We start from the raw sequence: 19185 nt of genomic DNA on the forward strand, positions 1-19185 counted from the left end.
AGGACAAGAACAAAAGGGAAGAGAAACCTTTGAATTATTTCAGCGCCAGACGCCGCTGCGGTTCGCTCTGCGGGAGCTCTGAACGAGACAGCTTTGCCCTTTCATCAAGTCACAAACAGACTCCATTTAGTTTGGAACAGAGGACAAGGTTCCTCCTGAAGTCACAAGTGCTGCAAACGGACCAGACCCGCAGCACGCCAAGCAGCGTCACGCCGCTTTAATATCAGGCAAACGACTCGTGGAGGAGCAGGTTGACCTTCCAGACGGAAACACGGAGGTTTGTTCAACTTAGAACTAATGGGAGCGTCTGAGGACGGTGACATTGTTGAGCAGAGTGACTGTGGTTATTTTCTCCAGCGTGTGAGCTGAGGAGCCCACACAGCCCGGCCCAGGAGACCAGCCTGTCCTCCACTTAGAACTGCCCGTCCAGAAGCTCTGCTGCCTTCTGCTGCTGGATTCGCCCTTCAGCAGCAAAGCCGTCGTCAATGCTGCCCGACAACATTTGACTTTATCTGCCTCCTTTAGCTTATATAATAAACCCTGGAGGAGTAGAGTGAATGTCTTATCCTATATATTTACGAAGAGATTCATCCTCCTCTGTTTCCGACAGAGCCGGAGGAAAGTCCGAGGCTTTTCTGGCACCCGCTCGGCTTTCTCCTCTTCTGTGTTGTGGTTGACACGAGGGCCGCGCGTGGTCTCCTTCTCGGCTGTGACTCAGTCCTCTCTCCTCCTCCTCCCCACCTCGCTTGATTGTCTCTGAGGGATCCGAACTGCGTGGTCGGGGGGGGGGGACACGCTTAGCTGGAGCGACAGGAAGGGGAACCAGGTCGACGGGGCTACTTCTGAGAAGTTCACGGTCGTCTTTTTCTGGACTCGCGCCACCAGATGAAAGCAGGCGGACAATTAGCCTAGCAACGCCCACCGCTGCTGCTAACAGCGGACTGTTCCAAATGAGCGGAACCGCAGAGATCACCGCGCCCCCACACCTCCCACTCATGCCAAACTCGTCATCAGAGCTATGCAAACAGATTATTACTGATTTAGTGTTAGCATGAATGGCGCAGCCAGACAGCGGAGCAGCGTCCTGTGAACGTCTTATTCAAAAGCAAATGAGCTTTTCATTAAAACGGGGCTGTTTCATTCTAAGCCACTTTTGATGATGATGAGTTTGAAACGCCATTAAAACAGAGGCCACATTGTGGCCCCCGCAAGGAATTTCAGGTCCCCACAACTTCGGTGTCTTGAGAGAATATAAATGCAGTTTTCTCTGGGTCAGAGAGGGAAGTGCACATCCCTTCAACCTCCTTCATAATTCAACCGGACCGGTACTGTAATCGCCTCGTGTTGTCCTGGCAGCGCGTGTCCCGAAATAGATGAGAGACATTTGAGCAACGCGCAGACCTGAAACACAAACCGAGCCGGAGCATCTGAAGCAGAGGGGTGCTCGGTTAGTCATCGGCTTTGTTATTGGGCCGTGCAAAATGGTGAGATTAGTGAGGACTGGATACGACAAGAAGGGGGGGGGGGGGGGGGGTCAAAAAATCAAAACATTTAGGAGAATCTGGACCTGCATGTTATTTTGCTGTTTGATGATGAAAGAGAGGTTCAAAGGCCTCGTGAGCTTCTTCTTCTTCTTACATTTGAATATTTGAATATTTCCTCAAATGTTAAACCAGCCAAATCAATCAAATAATAAATATCAGCCGACAGGAAGCAGAGTGGAGGGAAGAAGCATCACCTGTAGGAAGAAATCTCCAGACAGTCCGAGCAGGAATCCAACACAGCCTTAGAAAGACCATCAATCCTGATGCAAATCCATAAACATGACGACTGGTGGGGTTTATATGGGCGCATTGATTCGGTGATCAGGATGAAGATGTTGTAAATATGATTGATCATCCTTATGAAATCTTGCTTAATTGTTGCCCAAGACGGAGCCAGGACAGCCACTTTTATTGCCACGCTTGTTGAAAGAGCCAATCATGAATGATGACGCCGATAATTGGCGAAGCGTTTAATGAAATGGGAAATACAATCAGGGTTTCCAATAGTGCCCGACGTTTTATCAGCCCTTATGTTCAGCGTCTAGCATCTCTGCAGCGAGGCCTCCTTTATGTTTCATCCATATGTATGCTGAGGGATTATATTCCGTTTATAGTCATTTAGATCAAGATGTTCAGCAAGCCCGTCTCAGGAGTTGTTGTTTACATAAGGCTCACACCGTCAGGACGGTCCCTTATTGATGTTCCCATCCGGGTGTAAATAAAGCTGTTTGACGGGCTTCTCCGAAGCTGCTGCGATTTACTGAGACGCTAAAGACGAAAGCACGGAAGTCTCTGTCATGGCGTTCCGCGGTGGGAGCATCTGCCCCCTGTCCAGCGTTCCCGCTCAGTGATTAAAGTTCACAATTACGCTGCAATAACAGTCTCAAACAGCAGCCAGGGATCCAGGATATATCGCCATGGAAACCAAGACAACTCATATGAAGCTCAGAGGCAGGTAATATACGTGATAGGAGATCAGGGTGGGGTGGGGGGGGCTGGGCACCAATGAGTTTGTTCCCGTCACATCTTCTGATTGTTCCGATGCCTCCTCGCCATCCCACCCTTGAATATTTCTCTAATGATGCTCTTTGTTCCTCTTTTCCTTGATACATCTGCTGGCAATAAACTGCCACATTTGTGCTGCGTTCAGGTGTGGAGCTGGTGACCAGCTTGGCTCCTCAGGCCTGGGCTGGTTCCCCCCAGCAGGGGGTGGACGTGCAGCTCCCCCTGCTCGCTCACTCCTGGTGACCTCAGAGTTCCCGGCAGCTCTCATCCCTTCTCAGGATGACAACATTCCTCAATAATTCAACATTCCTCAATCTTTCAAGCCGACAAATCCCTGCTGCTGGGGTCGCACACCTGCCCAGATGTTCTTTTGCCACTCTAGTCTCGTCCTCGCCCCAGATCGGCGCGGCACAGTTTGTTCACAGGCGCCGCGCTAGCTACACAGAGGACAGACGCTATAATCGGGTCGAGTGTTGCAGCTCTGCCTTCTAAGCAGAAAACAAACTGTTGGGACTTCTGAGAGTTCTGGATTTAGCTGCTGTAGCGGGTTTGGGGCCTCTGCTTGATATTCCGATGTAACCGTGTCTTAAGAAGTCGCTGATCAGTTAGCACGGATCACAAACGGGCTGTGGAAATCTCCAGCGTCGGCACGAATAAAGCGCCATCATCTCCCAGATGTGGGCCGCACACGGACGCAGAGGTGTTGATGCTTTTCCCTCTTTGTTGTTTCCATCTGTGCGATCGGCGCTGCCAGATAAACAGGCGCGAACACGTGACGCCGCCTCTCTCGGCTTGTGTGAACCTCCTGACTGAGCAAGTCCCGCTCCCTGTTCTTTAACCGGGGCTGTGGCTTTGCCCTTCGCCCTGGCTCCAACTTGGTGTTTGTGAGGATTGCTCGAACATCGACTTCACTTCTGAGCAATTGCTCGCCTCTTTCTGCTCCGCTTACGCTCTCTTGTGCACTGTCTCTCTTCACTAAGTGGCATCCTACAACCGCACCAGAGAGGAAAACAGCTCTCGTAAGAGGAGCTTAATAAATCTCAACCTCTGTCTGTGTATTATAGCCTGGGGGGAACAACAGCGCGGTCAGAGCTTATTGATATGTGGCACACTGAGGTGTTCATGGAGCAACACAGCTGCTTTGTGCGCTTCGCTCCATCCTTCTCCCTCTTCATTAATGAGACTGTTTGCCTGACTGCTGAGAGCAGCTTTTTAGCAGCGTGCAATTAATCAGACTTTTCCAAGCAGAGATGAAACCAAACAGACACTCAGCAGCAGGGCGGCTGAATGCTAATTCTCCAGCGGGCCGACCGTCCTCCTCATTTGTCAGGGGAAGAAAGAAGCTGGATTCCAGGTTGTTGGGTTGCTGTCTTTCATTTGAACGGCGACAAAAAGATCAGCAGCGTCCTCCTGTCATCAGGATCATAAGCACAGTTTGAATTTAGGGACACCAAATGTGTGGCTGCAGCGTCAACGCTCATTAAAGACCACATCATTGTTGTCCCTGCTAAAAGACTCTTTGGATGTTGTCAACAGCAGCTCCAACTACCCGTTGTTAACATTTCTTCAACCTACAGCCGAAAACCTCGGCTGTAAATTCCCTAAACAAGAGCGTCTAAAACATCTCAGCGCTAAAATGTGTGGGCTGCTGTCAGCGAAACCATCGTACAAACTAACATTGTAGCGTCTGCGTCGAGTACTGCAGGGAAAGCTAGTGGAATTAGCATGCTAACCAGCGGGCTGTGGTGAAGGAGGCACTGAGGAGTCGGCCCGGCCCGGCCTTTTGTGTGCAACACGTGAGTGCAAAGAAGAGCTGATCTGAAGGGTTTTTAATCATGCAGGAGCTACACAAACTGCACAACGGCACTATGACAATAAAATATTCAAAATACTTTTGAGGTGATATGAGATTAGTTTTATCAGTTGTCCTGCTAAATAAGCATTAAGGGGAATAACAGCCATATAGCAATGAAAGACTCCTCTTGCTTTGACTGAACCACAGCATGATGATGAAGATGATGAAGAATATGAAATATCTTATCTTATGTAAAATCAATCCTGCAGAGGCCACCTTGCACAGTGTCAGTGGGGTGAGGTGAATTATGGGACACCCTCAATAATCAGACCCTGCAATTCATTACAAGTTGCAACTTTAAATTGGCACCGTGCGGCAACTTTGTTAACCTTGATGGTTTAATGTGCTTTTCCAGCAGTGATGGCCCCTATCTGGACATTTCTCTCACAGTATCAGCCTCTAACTTTGGCTGTAAAATAGCCAACGACGCAACACAATGGCTCTTTCTAATCATTTAAATGACCCCACAATCTTTGATTGTTATTTTTGCTCTATAACTGACATCTTCCTCATTAAATACGTACCGGGTGAGGGTAACTCAAAAGGTAAATGTGATGATTTTTTTATACGTTCTGGCCAGCTGTTAATGTCCAGATGGTGCTCGGTTCAAGAGGTCTTTGCTGCTAGCCATTAGCCACTTTAATGAGGACATTTCATGTACATCAGGGATGAATAGGTGCTGCTGCCCTGCAGCTGATAAATGTGTCCTTAATGAGCCACATGTGAGAAGCTACATTTCTTTGAATTCCTTATTTTCTTTTATTCACAGCTTATATGAGTCAAAAAGCAAAACAAAAACAGCCGTCTAATAGTCGAGCTGCAGGAAACGCTGCCGGCATCAACTTGTGTTGAACATGGTGCAGAACCAAACCGATAATACTCGTTAGGACCGTGTCACAACCGCTCTGCTATCGGAGCAAAGCACTTGCAACGTTTACCTGGAGCTGCCCTCAGCGTCCACACCACGCACTCACTCCTAAAAGTGCACATCGTGCAAGTGCGAGCGCATCTTCTGGGCTTTTAATTTCCACTGAAGCCAAAATCCATCGTAAAGATCCAGCTTTTATGGCTGTGGTGCCTCTGGGCTATGATTTAAAAACTCTTCTCTGGCTTTCTGATGAAAGAGAAGACACAGTTCACCTTTCTGTGATGCACCGCAGCCGATTTGATGTTTCATTACAACAATTTTTTCCAATTTCAGGCTGACTGAGAGAGGCCTTTGTTCTTGTTAAAAATAAAAAGGAGAGGGGGCTCCACTCAGCTGTGGCAATTGTCTCGATAAGAGACAGCCATTATTCGGTGCGTGTCTTTTAAAGTGCCCCCTCGGCTTAGTTCCGTTGTATTTTCCCACAAGCAGAGGCCTTCTCGAGTCCCTCAGTAGACACGAATAGAGCTCTTGTGTTATAATGAAGATTGACCTGACATTCAGATGCATGTTGGCTTTACTGCAACAGTCCCAGCAGCCAAAACAGGCTGAATAAATATCCTTTCAACCTCAGTGTCAGGAAGGGGGGGGGGGCTGGCCCGCCGATCTCAACTCAGCAGGTCAAAGAGTTCAGAAAAATAAGAAGATGCTCTGAAGGCCTCAACAGGAGGAACAGCCAGGCTGAAACGGCTTTGTTCTCCGACTGAAGCGTGACACGGAAACACATACCAAGACGATCAACCGGGGGAGGCTGCTGGTGCCGTGTCACCATCGGGGGAGAGCAGAGACTCAAACTGCCGAAAAAGTTCTGGACCCGGCCCAAAATGGCTCTAGGAGAAGCTGTTTGAGAGCGAGCAGCCGCTTCTACACCCACCTGAACTGAACATGTAAAGTGAGGCGGGGGATGGGATAAAAACGAGCCCACTTGTCCCAGAAACGGTCCGTGTCAGTTTAAAAATACTTGAAATGAACCGTTCTGAACAGTTTGGTATGTTTGAGGGCCGAGGCTGCGCCCAGAATCCCTCTAAATCTGAGGGGGGGGGGGGGGTTGATAACGGAAGCACATTTTCTGGCTGTACTGGCGGAACGCTGCACAGCTTCTCCAGATAGTGACCCTCGGAGGACCACAAAGACCCAAATCTGTAAATAGTTGGCCTACATGAGAGGAGGCCGGCACGCACACGCAGAAGTTACAGGATGTTGCGCCTCTGACTCGATCTAATCCAATTAGGGCTAAATCATCATCAGGGTGGCGAGGATTAGAGGCTCAGACGGCTGCAGACGCACCGTGGCGGCGGCTCGGCGGCACCTGCGAGAAGCTCCTTCCTTAGAATCAAGGAGATATTGACTGCCTCCGAGTGCCGCGCTCAGCTACGTAGCCGAGTCATTTAGGATCATTAGTGGCCCAGATTAAAAAGGATCACACTACTTAGCACGGCGTTGGGAATAAGGGATCGCCAACAGTGTATAATAACACGTTTGCATGGGTGAGCTGGCAATAACGTCTGTTATCTGCAGCAATCACAGCTTCTGCACTGTGTGTGTGTGTGTCTGTGTGTGTGTGTGTGTGTCTGTGATTTCCCAGAGTGCCTCTCTTACCTCTATCGGTGTCATAAAGGTAAACAAACTTCTCCCACTTGTAATAGGCCAACAGGCTGCGAATGGCTCCCCGCAAACTGGGCCTCATCTGGATGACAAACTGCACGTCGGCGTCGATGGGGAAGCTGGGGGTGATGAAGGAGGTGTGCAGCGCGCCGCAGAAGGAGGTCAGCGTGTTCATGGACCTCCTGTCGTAGAAGCCGAAGATGGCGTAGACCCCTCGTGAGAACTGGGAGCAAACTGTTGACAGGGACAGACGGGCGAGTCAGATCGGGCACAGAGCTGGTGGAGAACCGCGATGGCGAGACACGCCGGGTGCGCCCCCCTCCCCGCCCTTCATCTCTCCTTGGTCTGCATGCAACCTCTGGGGTAATCAACTATAAATAATGGGGGCTTCACCACAACGGCCACGGTTCCAAACGGACAACATAAGCTGGCTGCTGTCAGCCGCCACACAAATGATGAATCAGGACAGTTGGAATCTGCTTCCATCTGCGGGCTCGTAAACACTCGGAGCGCTAAACTGTGTGTCCGACAAGGTTCTAGTTCAGGTTTGCTCGTCCACGGCGCCGACGGGGGCTGGATCAGGACACCAGCCAGGGCATTAATGCCTGAAATAACCAGAGCAAGGTGAACTGACAAGATGTCTGCTTTCACCTTTCTCACTGTTGTGCTAGCATAAAGTGCTTTTTGTTCCCTTTGTGCAGGTTTCCATTAAGACTCTGTTCTGACTAGTTTCAGCCAGTCTCTGCAGTTTTATTTCTACTATGTAGCAAAGATAGTTAAAATAATAATAAAACTAGAACCAGAAATAAGAGCCACAAATGTAATAAAGAAGATAAATCGTCCTGAAAAAGAGCAATAAAAAGAGAGACGGAAGGTCTGGTCTTCCGTTCACAAACTGGGTTTCACGGGAGGCGCGGAGGGAACCAAGAGGAAAAGATTCCAGGTTTTGGACCTTCCAGGGTCAACAGGGGGAATCTTTTCCTCGTCTCAGCGCTCACAGAATCACCTGTGGGCTGGAAGCCCAGGTGAAAGCGCTGGCTACCTGTAGGATGGAAAACCCGGCTTGAATCCAACCCCGGAGGACCGGAGTTGCCCTGATCCACGATCCCGTCAACATGTACGCAACCTCTGCACCAAGGAGGAAATGTGGGAAGAGCTGACAAACAAGACCTCATCTAGAGCCCAACTTCCAGATTGTCTCGCCTGGTTAACGGTTCTGTTGCTACCGAATGAAATCACCATGAGATCCAGGTTTGGGATCTCTGGGCTTCTGTTGATCCCTTTGATCCGACAGATCTGCATCGTTTAAACTCTCCTTCTCTTTGCTGCGTCAAAAAAAAAAGCGTGGTCGTGCTTTTAAGTGGTGATTTTGGTGGCTAATAAAGGGATGTTTTCCACATTGGTCTGCTACGGTGGAGGAAAGGAGAAGACGCCGGGATTCATCGCCGCCGGATCTCGAAGACTGCGCACGTTTCCTGGCAGTCCGCGCGGAGGGTTTTAAAATAACCTGGCAGGGACCGAAATAGAGCGACTGGGCCCAGTGAAAGCTGCAGGAGAATGCAAAGCACAAACCATTAAAACCATCTCTGTGTTATGACATTTCAATTCCTCGCATTTTTATGTGCGTTGTTACGCAATTCTCCCCGGTTGACCGACTGCGGGGACGGCGGCGGGGGGGGGGAAGGGGGGGGGCGCACAGGAACAAGGCCTGAGTAGGTGTTTCTCCTCAGGCTGCGGCTCTGCACGCTGGCTACAATCCCTCCGTCGCTACAGGCTGCAGCTTTGTTTAAGCGCACGTTTTTCTCCGCCTGGGACACCCCGGGCACGTCGATATTCCACACAACAAACAACTGGATTAGCCTCAATCTGAGGAGTACAACTGGGATTATCCCACGTGCTAAAACAGCACGACGGAGGGAAATCTACGGCAGCGACACAGACACGGGGCCCGTGGCGACTGGAGTCTTCTCCTGGAGCTTCATATTCCACTGCAGCACAGTGGAGGCTCTGCTTACACTACACCTACACACGCTTTGCATATACGGCGGCGCTGCGGGAAAAAAAACATCATCTGAGGACCAATATTGCAAGAAGCGGAGGAATATATCAACTCCTTTGGAAAAAAATAGAAGAAGGTCGGGGCTGGAACGCTGCAGAAGGATCCAGCCTGGCAATAAAAATCCATCAGAGAGATGCAGGAAAGTGGAAAAATCTGATGAGCCTGCACACAATTTAATGGGATTAAAACGTCCAACTTTGTCTGTTCGGGTTTGCAGGATCAATCACACGCAAACGATCAGCAAACTTCTTACAGGTTGTTCCTTTAGCACAATGTCCACGTTCCACTAAGACCAGTTTAATCCCCTTTCCTCTCGGTACATTTCTCTCCTCGGCTAAATGATCTTTTTGATGATTGTTGCTCCTGGACGAACCCACATCCAGACGGTGGTATTTGTGTATCGAGGCAGAGCTTCTCTGCAGCAGCCCCGCTGAAGGACACCGTGCATGAGCGCAGCAAACTGCTGCAGCATCACTGTAGCTTGTCAGTAGTGATCACCGTCGTGCCGTTACAGCCGTGACAAGTAAGCACATCCTGATGCACGGGATGAAAGACTAACCGCGCGTCTCCGGTGGCTTGCCCCTGAACCTGTTCAGCACTATTCCGCCATTTTGCAGCATCGCCACGGTTGAGCGACTCGCCGAAAGGAAAACGAGATTCTTTTTGAGCCGCGGGTCGGTTTTAACCCGATGCATTTTGCACTGGTCAGCTATCTTCTAAAAGCCTCTGTAGTCCTGTATTTTACTGTAACTTCACTACTAACGGCGCTTTCTTTTGTCTTGGCCCTGAAAAAAAACACACTAAAACGCTCTTTTTTTAACTTTTCAACCACGTTCACGTCGATCACGGCGCGTCAACGACAGAACTGGCCGACCTGAAACTGAAGACGTTCTAAGAGTAGAAGAGTCGTATGTCGTTCTGCTCCCCTGTCCCAACGGCACGGCAAATCTGAGGCTGAGTACTTGTCAACTGGAGGCAGGTCATCCAGACTGACAGGTCTCTGGCTGCAGCAACGCAGATATTTTTATCAGTTAGTAGTGATGGAAGGAGGCGCTTTTAGCCGTCTCTCCTTCTGATCAAGGGCTCCGGAAGCCTCCTTCAAAGCTCTCAGATGAAACGTGACTCAAACAAAATGGCCCAGCGAATGCTGAGGATCATCACTCTGGACCCGTTTCAATGGGACATCACCGACTCTGGAACCGCCACCCAAACTCACCCACAACCATTTGATGGAATGAAGCCCTGCAACAAAGATAGAGACCTTCCTGCAGAGTGCGTTCCCTCGGGCCGAACAATTTGACAACTGTGTCTGTTGTGCTCATGCATCATTCATAGCATGTCAGTTTAAATGAGTTCTTAGTCATGACGGATTCAAGGCTGCATCGCTAAAAGCTCTGCGTGCAGTAGCCTAGCTTAGCGCAAGACAAAAGGCAAAAGCTGGCCTGTCTCGGCAAAATCTACCTGACAGCAGCTCAAACACCACACTGGTGCATTGTTGTCACTGGTTGCTTGGAGACCTGACAGGGACAAGATGCCAGGAAGTTATTGAACCCGGGTCAGTGATCAGACCGGACGTGATCCTCCGCTAACACTACTATGGTTTCCCGTCTAACAGATAAAGCACAATAATAATTTTCCTCCATTTAAGGAAAAGGTTTTAAATACCAGACTGGAGAATAAATCCCAGTTGAGTCAGACAACTAAGCAAAATAGGATTTTAACGTGTCAAATGCCACAAAGTTGTTATCGATTGTGACGTCTGCGTCACGCGTCGATGCTGGAAGGTGCAGCAGAGCGACAAGTTAGAGTAGGACGACTTTTTTTCCCACATGGCAACGACGTCCCTGCACAACACTGGACCCGGATTATGAGTCACCGTGGTCAGCCATGTTTTTCATCAAGAAGAACTTACACAACAGGCGTTATAAAGCAGTGTGTGCTGCGTGAGGAGGACTGTCCGTTGCCTACACACTGGAGTGCTCTAACATTAGCCTCTGTCTGCACAGCATCACACCGCTTGAGTCATAGCAGAGGGAGGACAGGCAGAGAAACTAAATAAACACTCCAAATACTGAAATACTGATCAAATCGGCCTGGTCAGAGGATTAAATCTGAGCAATATGCTGACATTTGCACTGATAAATAGTCTTAAAAATGCGTATGGGCTATACTGCCACAAAACAGAGTTTTTTGCTGAAGATTCTTCTTCTTCTGGTCTGAGTCTTAATGGATGCTGCCTTCCTAACTGTGATTTATGCAGATTTATCTCGGCCCGGGCCTGGGGCAAGGTGTCACATCAATACATCCCGCAGCTTCACTCCAGACAGCCACAAATTGGCGAGATAATAAGCGCAACGGCGCGGCGGAGTTCTCTTTGTCGGAATCTATTCCGTCAAACTGGGGTGACTGGAAACTGCCTGCTGCTGATGTATGGCCGCTGACGGCCAGGTGCTGTTCATCTCCCCACTTCCCCGGCAACAGCCCGGGCATCAAAGCGAAGATTCACCGTCTCGGGCCGGGGGAAGCTGGAGAGCGGCCGTATATTAACGAGGAGCGACTGAGAGTGAGAGGAATAAAAGCTCGGTGAGAATTGATTTTTTCTGTGTGTTTGTTTTTTCACAGCGGCCAACAAACTGAACCACACACTCACAGTAGTGAACTCTAGCCTTGGACCTATCGATCCACAGTGCCAATAACGCAGCCATCTGCCATGGGGGAGTTGTAATAATCATTATATAGTGACCCAGCTGGAGGTCAACAGTGTCATCCTGCTCTAGTCTAGAACGCTGACAGCAGTTAACAGCGCCTGAAATAACAGTTTATAGAAAACTTGGGCTGCGAAGAATGACTGTCTTATAATATGAATATTAGACAGCTTCATATTCATAGCAAATCAGAGGACAGATGAGTGGTAAACTACCGCAGGAGGTCCAGCTGGCATAACAGCAGCATCCTGATCCGGTTGTTTAATGACGCCACGGAGCTTTGCTGACAGTCTGATAAACCGGAGGTAATATTCTGCTTTTAAAATGTGTCCTCGTGTCCACACTTGCTAAATGACAGAGCGAAAGGCACACCATTATCCAAGCAGGATATAAAGCTATCAGGATGGAGCCATTATCGCCTTAGCTGCATAAACGCTTGCTTGGCAAACCCAATCCAAACAAATAAAATGACAATTTCTGCCTTTATCCGGCACGACCGTGGTCGCAGGCCTGCAAGGCTGCCCATTTCTCTCCAGTGCCGTTTGTATGAGCTCATCTCCTCCTGATTGTCTCTTTTAAAACAGCCGGGCGAGCTGGACTCAACATCCACGTTCCCCAAAGATTTAGATGAAGAACATTTTGGAGGTCCGCTATGGTGTCACGCACGTCCGCCTCCATCATCCATCACAACACAGCATCTCCCTCTGGAGTTACAACAGCGACTTTTATCCTCTGAAGGAACTAGAACGCTAAAACCACAGCAGACTGTTGAATTTCGCAGGAAATTCGCAGGAAATTCAACAAATGCTAAACATTTGCACCGACCACCATGATGTTCTGCCGCTGACCTCCCGGATGTGGAGAGCAGACCTGAGGTAAACGGGCGTGCGCTTTAACCCTGATCCAGACAAGTCAGGCATGTGATCTCTCCCCCGCGTCCTCAGTAACAAGTGCTGAAGTGCCCTTGAGCTAAACGCCGACCCCCTCCGCTGTGTCATCGCCCTGCGATGGGCAGAGTGGCGCCCCGGTTAGCACGCGTCGAATCCACAATGGCAACAACCGCAGCGTCGATGGTGTTTCCGTTCATTAGAGTTCAAGGTTGAGGGGATATTTGACGTTCTGCTCCTCTCACTTCATTAGTTATGCAACCCCCCCCCCCCACCCCCCCACAGCTGAAGAGTGTGAAGAGTGAAGTGCAGTCGCTGAGGAGAAGGCTAACAGATGAAGGATTTGGTGCCCTACATGGCAGACGAGTGACCCGTACACCAATTCTGAAGCCACCTCACACTCCACAGGCCTCAAATCCGCACGGATGCCAGAGCTGCTCTTCATCCATCAGAGGTGGAGTCAGAGGAACGTGCTCGCCACTCCGAGCCGGCGTGAATGGGACTGGGACTACACATAAATTGTGCACATGACGGCGAGGGCGGCGAATGTTTCATTTCCTGTTGTCATCTGCAGATCCACCACTGTGGAATCAACCAATTAGTCTGTTGACAAAATCCGGGCTTCACCAATTACGCGCCATCAGATCCAACAAGCAGCTGGTCAGTTGAGTGAGGGGCAGCTGCCAGGTGTGTGTGCGCGTGTGTGCTGCGTTTTACTTAAACACCAGCTTCTGCCTAAAAAAGGGGGGAAAGCACCATCATGCGTAATGCTTGGATTGGCCTGGCAACAGCACAATTCCAGCATCACTTATTTCCTGTGCGCGCGTCACAGCGCTGTGACACTTTCTGTGTTCCGCGGCTCACCGGCAGTTTGGATTGGGCATTTAGTTCCGGTCCTCGCGCAGGGAACCGACGTTCTGCGGAATACTCACACGCGTGCGTGACGGAGAAACTGTTGGAGGACTCCAGGTTGTCCACGTTGTAGTTGAGGTGGAAGGGTTTCTCCGTCACATTCTGGTTGGTGTTGTACAGCTGGACAGCGAACCTGAACGCGCTGTGCTCCTGCACCGTGGAGCGCATGAACAGCCCGCCTGCACCAAGAAAACCATCCACACTCGTCACTCCAGACGCACGAAGAACAGTGCGCGGATAAAATGCGTGTACAACATTTCGGGCTAGTGTTGCTTCGTGGTTTTTAATTTAAATATGGCTGAATGTTGCGCTGTAGGAGCTGAAACTCTTACGCAAAAAAAAAAAAAAATCAAGTCAACTTCGCGGGGAATTAACGGGTCCAGCCAAAATTAGGACGAAGTGTGTCCTATATAGTCTGAGTGCGCCAAAAAGAGGGGGGAGATCTACTTACCGATGTTGATTTGGTTCGGAAACCCGGCCAACGCGTCCCCCCAAAAACGCAACAGAAGCAGCACCGTCGCGACTGTGCGGTGCCACATTTTCCCCCGAGCTGCGTGATCGAGTCCTGGCGCGGATGTGAGTGAGGACAAGCGGCGTGAACCATGTACACGAAGCTCGCGCACGCGGAGAAATCCACAAGATCGCGGCGGCTCTCGCTCGCTCGCTCCGTGCGCCCACGTTGAACGTGTGCCAGCGCAACCGCAGCGCGCCAGCCCCCAGCCGCTGCTGCCGCTGCTGCCGGGAGAGCCGGAGCCGGTGTTCGAGCTTAAAGATGGTGGAGGAGGAGGAGGTGGAGGAAACGCGGATCTCCTTAGCCTGGAAATAAAGCGGTGAAATGGAGCAGGAGAGAGAGAAAGAGAGCGAGGAGGAGAGGAGAGAGGGGTGGCGTTGATCAAACTTGGGCTGACGTTGAATTCTAATAAGAGCAGCTCCTGCCTCCCCCCTCCGTCACTGCAGAGTTGGTGTGCAGCCTCCGCGCGATCCAAAGCGTGCGCTGCAGCACCCACTTAGCACCAAGCAACTATCCATCCTTCTGCAGGATCTCAGACTGTCCCTGCAGGTGTGCGCGTGCACAAACTGCTCAGGTTCGATTGTGGCATCCGCCCTCAGGGGTGAAATCGGCCATCGCCTTGACAGCAAGTCAGTTTAGCAGGTAACCAGGCGGGTGTTTGCCGCCCCAGCGACGGTCATTAGTGCGCGATACGACTGTCACCCCACGTGCACGGTCCGAAAGAGCCACGTTATTGTCAGTGCGTCGCCTGCTGCACCCATGCAACGTGATCAGAGAACTGCAGCACGAGATGGTGACGCGGAGTGCTCGTGCGGTTGTAAACGTGCGATTGATTATTGATGATCTGCAGCACTGACGCCCCTCAGAAGCTGCGGGGACGGTGAACTTGTGGTGCGTTTCCTGTCTGTAGCTCTGCCTATTGATGAGGGGCTGCGCGCAACAGTTCCCCCCGTCTGTTGACCTGCTCTCCACCATTTCCTGCTTCAGATGACTGCGTCTTAATCGGCCTCTGCGTTGCTCAGCAGGTCAGCGATGCATCGGTGGGGATGTGAAAGCCAAATATTGTTGCAGACACAAACGCGTGCACGTGTGCGCGCGCGTAGGAAATCATTTCTCTATCAGGCTGCTGTGAGGCCAGCACAGCAGAGCAGCCCGGAGAGGCTGCGTGTATTGATCAGAGGGTGATTGAATGCCTGCCACGCCGCTCTAATCTTCCACAGGACACAGTGGAACTATTGCTCCATAATTAAGTGCAATTTCGCCCCGGAAAACAACCTCGGCGCCGAATGACCTTTGCTAAGTCCTGTGTTGTATATTGTTTCAACAGCTTCCTGCCACTCGAGAAATGATCCAGTTACTTGAGCAAAACTCACATTTACCGACCAGATGGGGTCAAATTAACCAGGTAATTGATACAGGAAACTAGAGGGTTAAAGTAAACATGGCAAAAGTCAAACTTCTTATTTGGGTATGATCCGAAACCATCAGAGTGGCTCCATCAGTGTGATAATGATGCTCCAGGCTGACGTGAGGACATCTCTCACCAGGCATAAGCTCCCGTGTCAGGCGGCCTGAAGAGAGAGACATGAAGAGGAATGAAAATGGCTTTTTTTACCTCTTTTTCTGCCCACTATCAAACCTGCCTCTCTGCCTGTGAGCGAACAGCTCAATTGAGCGATTTAAGCCAGAATATAAAAAAATAAAAAACCTCTCAGGATAACAGTTTCCCCTCTGTGAGGAATATATATGACTGCATATCAGTTAGCGTTAGCCGCCGAGCTGCCGCTTCAGCACACCTTGGGCATGATTGCCACTCCCCACTGTGGCAAATGAGCTCTGCTCAGGGGGTCGGTCGGCCTCTAAGCTGCACGAGTTCTTCGGCAAACGTCTTCAGCAATTCCCCTCAGAACTTTAAGGATAAATGGCGTTGGCGGTGCTCGTATAAATGACGCTTCGTTACACTGGGTTATGAAATATCCTCTCTTGCCTCAGAACCTTTGCGCTCTGCACCAGACCACCAGAGTTAACCCTGCACATGCAGAGCACGCTGCAGCGAAGCCTCCTTACTATCAGCAGAATTATGCACACAAGTTGGGAGCCCGAGGGGGCAGAGTGGCCTAAATACAGACGTACCCAGTGTTGGAGCACACAGCTCCAGTCACACACGTCAGCCATCCACTTTAATTAAGTCATCAAAAGGCCAATTATTTATTCTTTTATTCATCAGTAATCATCCCAAATTAGTTCCTTTTATAAAAGCTCCTGATTGTATCGTTTCAGTGGCAGAAAGAAGAGACGCCGTTCCTTTCTTTTACTTAACCATTAAACTGATCAGTCATACAATACAGCGGTCCAGGGACCAGAGGCGTAGCTGCACGTTTAATCAAAATCGTTGTTTTGGTGTCATTACACAGTGTCCAAATGTGTGAAATTGGATGCGGAGCCGCACGCGTGGCTTTGTGTTTCACATTTACAGCGAGGTTAGAGCCAAAGCCTGCTGGGAAAACTGCAAAGTGCAGAGCTGAAGTGCTTTGATGCGCAAACACACACACACACACACACACACACTCTTCTTCCTTGAGCAGGCATAAATGGGAATGCTAGATAATTAAAAATGATAAATTCAGCTACAAAGCCTCCAAATGCTAACAGTGTTTTCTGGTGCTAACACATAAAAAGGAGGACGCTCAGACTGCAGCCGTCACATCGTCAGAACTTTCATTTGGTTCGGGCCACTTAGAGTGAAAGCCTGAAGGAATAGTGCGCATGAATTAACTAGAATTAATATACCAGCATAACATGCACTAGTAACTCACCCGCCCATCGAGTCAGTTTCCCCCTGCACAGAATAAAAGTGATGCTGTAAAAGTCTGGAGATGAAATGATGCTTCAAATCTTGGTGTTGTGCTTCCTCAAGGTCAGGGCTGCCATAAAGTGGTCCATGCTCCCCAGAAACTGCAGATTTAAAAGGGGGAAAAAAAGCATTCTGCCTTTACAATAAAACCTTTCACCTTTGAGCTGCTGGTGGCTTATAAAATGTCTCCTTAGCGGCTCAATATTGTCTCAGGTCGCTTAGCGCTCCGAGCCCCGCAGGAAGCCGCATTTCTCACCACAGACCGGCGTTTTCCTGCCGTTTCACTGACAGATGATCTATTCCATTTCCACAAAATCTGAGTGACTGTGATTTGCCTTTGTGCCTCTCATTGCAGCAGCCGTGCTGTGGTGGAGCTGTTAGCGCTGCAGCTAATGAGGACCAAACCTCCGGGAGGAGAGAATCCTCACATCACAACAAGTGCAAGTTTTTCATTGAACAGGATTCCAGGCAGAGTCAAACGTTCTCCCTCTTAAAACCTTTTGCCTCGGCATCCTTTTCAGTGGATAGATGGCGCGGAAATGTAGCTGTAGCGATGGATTTTAAGGCCAGACAGGTCGCCACTCCATCGAGACACCTACAAACACACTAATAACTCACGCAGTCAAGGCAAGGGGCAATTTAGTATCTCCAGTCAAGGTCAAATTTATCATTAAAGCACATTTTAAAAGAAAAAGTACAGATAAAAGTATCGTTGGAAGAGACTGGGTAGCTCTAACCTGCAAGTGGATGGTTGTTCCTCAGGGAAAAGAACCAGCAAAAGTCTTCGGCACATCTATTAATAACTAATTTGTTGACCTCAGTGACCTTGATGGTGTGTGAAAATAGAGAGAGGAACAAAACTGTCCAGGATCACAGAACAAAACACTGAATACTTAAAAACAAACCTGAAGAACTGGTATCGGACAAACTTCAAATTTAACAAACCAAACAGAGCAAAACAGAGCAAAACAGACCTTTTTCTGCAGTTCTGGGCTCATAAAAAGATTATTGCAGCGCTCGTTTCACAATGAGGTGCAGTTATATTCCCTGGATATTAGCAGGCTCACCTGCAATTATGATGGGACCCTGCAGAAAGCCCATTTTGTCATTTAAAAGTGAATAGAATTCAAATTTGCGGGTTTCATCAGTGGGGCAACAAAGAGCGTCGATGATGGCGATTACCAAGCACCTCCATCATGGCCAGCCCGGGTGTTCTGCTCAAGCACGCCGTTTCTGTGCTGCGAACCGCCCTAATATAGAAATGGAGCAAAGATTCAGGTGAATGCAGATTTGTTCCCCCCCCCCCGCAGAGCGCTCACAGGGCTTTTAAATGATTGTGAAATGTGCCGTGAGAGCAACCCCCGACTGTAACAGAACAAGTCTGAGTAAGGAGACGAGGCTTGGAGGCCCGGGGGCGAATGGAGCGAGCGTGATTTAAGGATGACTGTGGTCGGCAAGAAGAAAGTGCATCACAATAACCTAAACAGGTTGTGACAATTAGAAAATCCCGAAATAACCCGGCGAATGCTCGGCCAGAACAAATCCGGAAGGTGTAATGAGGACTAACCCAACACAAAAATGAGGACTAACTCAACACAAAAGCCCGGTTTCCAAAGACAGGAAATGGGAGCTGGAGCTCCTGCAGGTCCCGGTCCAGATGTCAGCGGACAGGAAGGGAGACGGCGTCCATTGTTCGCAGATGGCAGAATGACAGGAGAGGATGAGACGCTGCCATCACACATCACTAAAACAGCACTTAATGAAAAGAAAGAGAGAAAGGGGGGATGCTCAGGGATGGGGGGGGCAGAGGGGGTTGCTCAGAAATGGAGAAAATGCCAGAAATCCAGTTGTTGGGGGGCCTGGCGGGGCGGCGTGTTGGTTAACCAGAGGGAGCAAAGGTGCAGCTGCACCAATGAATTTTAATGGAAACTTGATTAAACGTGCCCCCCCCAGTGAAATGCTTACAGGCCAAAACAAATTAGTCCTACAATTTTAATTATTGATGTTCTGTTTCCCTTCATTCTTCGCCCGTCTGCCTGATGAGATCTCACCAACAGATGTTTTAAAGGACAGAGCTAACATTAGGCTTTCTGCCCCTCGGCCGTCCTCCCGGGGGGGTGGGGGGAGGTGTGTGGGGGGTCTTTCCAGAAGCGCGATGAGAAATGCCTCACCACATTCACCCAATAGGGGGGGGATTCTCTGCGATTCAAGCCAAATATCGAAAAGAAAGTTCCCAGAATGCACCTTAACGAGCGCAGCCTTCACCCCAGTCTGCTGGCGCCAGCGCTCCCAGTGGACGCCGGTCCCGGGCTAAATTGCTCGC

General features: G+C 49.8%; 1 protein-coding gene across 8 annotated transcripts in view; it reads right to left on the reverse strand.

Moving 5' to 3' along the window:
- The window catches only part of LOC101064121 (glutamate receptor 3), a 42308-nt gene extending 27621 nt beyond the window's left edge, over positions 1–14687 (reverse strand). For 3 of the 8 annotated variants that reach the window (XR_003891051.1, XM_029848731.1, XM_029848732.1), the window contains exons 1-3: positions 13949–14687; positions 13518–13676; positions 6929–7168 (exon numbers count right to left, since the gene is read on the reverse strand). Coding sequence is in view for 6 of the 8 variants with exons in the window: in XM_029848731.1 (XP_029704591.1) it covers positions 6929–7168; positions 13518–13676; positions 13949–14036 (487 nt within the window). In the remaining 2 variants the exon portion in view is untranslated. The remainder of the gene's footprint in view (positions 1–6928; positions 7169–13517; positions 13677–13948) is intronic. The other 5 variants (XR_003891050.1, XM_029848730.1, XM_003971117.3 and 2 more) reach the window with 4 other exon arrangements.
- Positions 14688–19185: the final 4498 nt, after the last annotated feature.

The sequence above is a fragment of the Takifugu rubripes genome, chromosome 15 (genome assembly GCF_901000725.2).
Source record: "Takifugu rubripes chromosome 15, fTakRub1.2, whole genome shotgun sequence".
In the NCBI taxonomy this organism is placed as follows: Eukaryota; Metazoa; Chordata; class Actinopteri; order Tetraodontiformes; family Tetraodontidae; genus Takifugu; species Takifugu rubripes.